The 2193-nt window shown below is 41.8% G+C and overlaps 1 protein-coding gene across 1 annotated transcript; it reads left to right on the plus strand.

Annotated features, from left to right (window-relative positions):
- The first annotated feature begins 738 nt into the window (after positions 1–738).
- On the plus strand, positions 739–1389 carry LOC108477800 (uncharacterized). The gene has a single exon (XM_017780292.1). It carries the CDS (start codon positions 739–741, stop codon positions 1387–1389), a length of 651 nt encoding a protein of 216 aa, XP_017635781.1.
- Positions 1390–2193: the final 804 nt, after the last annotated feature.

Raw genomic sequence — 2193 nt, forward strand, 5'->3', positions numbered from 1 at the left:
AATTCTGGTTTTTATTTTAAAATTTGGTATTTTATCTACTATGTTTTATAATTGTTAGAAGTAGATCTTTATTTTCCAAAGCAACAACTATTTTCACAACACTACGTTTTCACAACTTCACTTTTAAACATCACGTTTTCATAAATCAATTACTTTCAAAATTAGCTTCCGCAACCCAAAAAGGAATTTTGGGAATAAAATTAATAAGTTTTCAATGTACTACGTTTCAAATAAGAAGGGTTTCTAATGAAAACATGGTTTTCAAAAAACACTTCAATGTGACACGCCAGATTCGGGCCTAACTTCTGGGCCAGGTTTGGGGTGTTACATTTAGTGGTATCAAAGTCAAGTTGCAAAACTCGACTGTGGATTGGGTTTTAAAATGGAATTTTTGAAAGAACTATTCAAAAGATTTGGAGTATTTGAACTATTATACTAGATGTTTCCTAAAAGTGTTGTTCATCGAGTCTCCGATGCCGAATTCGTAAGTTTTCTTAATACTGTTGTTTGCTTTTAAATTATTATGCAATAGGAAACATTGTGATTAGGAAACACTGTGATTACTTTAGAAATTTGACCATACTACTTTAGTTAGAGTAAACTGTGAAACCATAGGAAACTAAGACTGTAGTGAGCCTGCGATTGTGAAAACAACTCTTAACTACTACTGTCATAAAAAATCTGGTCAATTCCTAAAACTATGAGCTAAATTGCATAAAATTTCTAAACCAAGTAATCATGAGCACTAGAAGGGTTGCAAGAGGCCGCGGCAGAGGCTGTAGAGGTGCTAGAGCTGGATCATCGGCATCGGGGTACATGCCAGACGTTGAGGCGAGGGAAGCACAGGCTTCACCAGTGGCTGAGATAGGGTCATTCGACCGAGCTATTGGGGATAATGCACTGGCCCAGGCGATGCTTCATATTTTGGAAAGGGTTGCTGGTACTGTTGGGTCTAGTATTGTTACTTGGGTCTGTGGGTCGGTTATGGAACGACTCCGGCCACATAGAGTAGAGAACTTTAGGGGAGTTTCTAGGGTGGTCCCTAGTGTGGCAGAATACTGGTTGGAGGCCACCAAAAGAATTTTGGACAACCTCGACTACACGCCAGAACAAAAGTTGAAGGGTGCCGTGTCCTTGCTGAGGGATGAAGCTTACCAATGGTGGCTTATGGTAAAAGAGGGTACCTCGTCTGATAGATTGACTTGGGAGTTCTTCAGGTCCACGTTTCAAGGAAAGTATGTAGGCGCTAGCTATGTGGACGCTAGTAGAAAGGAGTTCCTGAGTTTGGTTCAAGGTGACGGACTTGAGTACGAGGCAAAATTTTTACGACTTAGCCAGTATGCCCAAGGAATAGTAGCAACAGAAAACGACCGCTGTGTTCAGTTTTAGGACAATCTCAGGGACAGCCTCTGAGTGTTGATAGCTCCACAGAGGGAGTAAGACTTTGCAGCGTTAGTAGAGAAAGCTAAGATTGCTGAGGAGGTAAAGCGTCCCGAGCATCAGAATCAGGAAAAAGAAAGGAGCAGAGATAAGAGGGTTTTGGAGACCTCCAATTCTGATTAGAGGCCTAAGAAAAATGCCAGAATGGAAGGGCCAGTTCGGGTTAGGGCCTCTTTTTTTTTTTACGGGATCACAGCCTTGTGCAGATTGTGGGAGAAGTCATCTTTGCGAGTGCTGGAAAAAGACTAGAGCCTATTTAAGGTGCGGATTGATGGAGCACCATTTCAGAGAGTGTCCTCGGAGGCTAGATTTTGCGTGAGCTACTAGTATGGGTAATGTACAACCATCTAGGGGTGGTCAACAGCCGCCTAGATGTCGTGATCAGGCCAGGGGTGGAAACGGTTTAGGTCATGGAGCACCAAGAGGAGGTGCTGGTCATACTGTAGCGAGGAAGCCAACTTTGTTTTATGCAGTATGCCGCCGAGAAGACGAAGGCGCTCCAGATACGAATACTGGTACGTACTTTATCCATAGTGTACTATTTATCTATTTTAAAATTAGAATTAGAGTGCACAATAGAAGCGTAGTGGTGTAACCTGGTTTGTGCGACTATTGGATAGCTGGAAATTTCGAGGAAGAAATTTCTTTAAGGAAGTAAAGTTGTAACGCCCTGAATTTGGGCCTAGAAGAAATAGGCTTCGCGTATTGTAGTAATTGGAATGTAGTTGTGCAAGTGAATGACACAATTAAATG

The sequence above is a fragment of the Gossypium arboreum genome, chromosome 12, assembly GCF_025698485.1.
Source record: "Gossypium arboreum isolate Shixiya-1 chromosome 12, ASM2569848v2, whole genome shotgun sequence".
Classification (NCBI taxonomy): Eukaryota; Viridiplantae; Streptophyta; class Magnoliopsida; order Malvales; family Malvaceae; genus Gossypium; species Gossypium arboreum.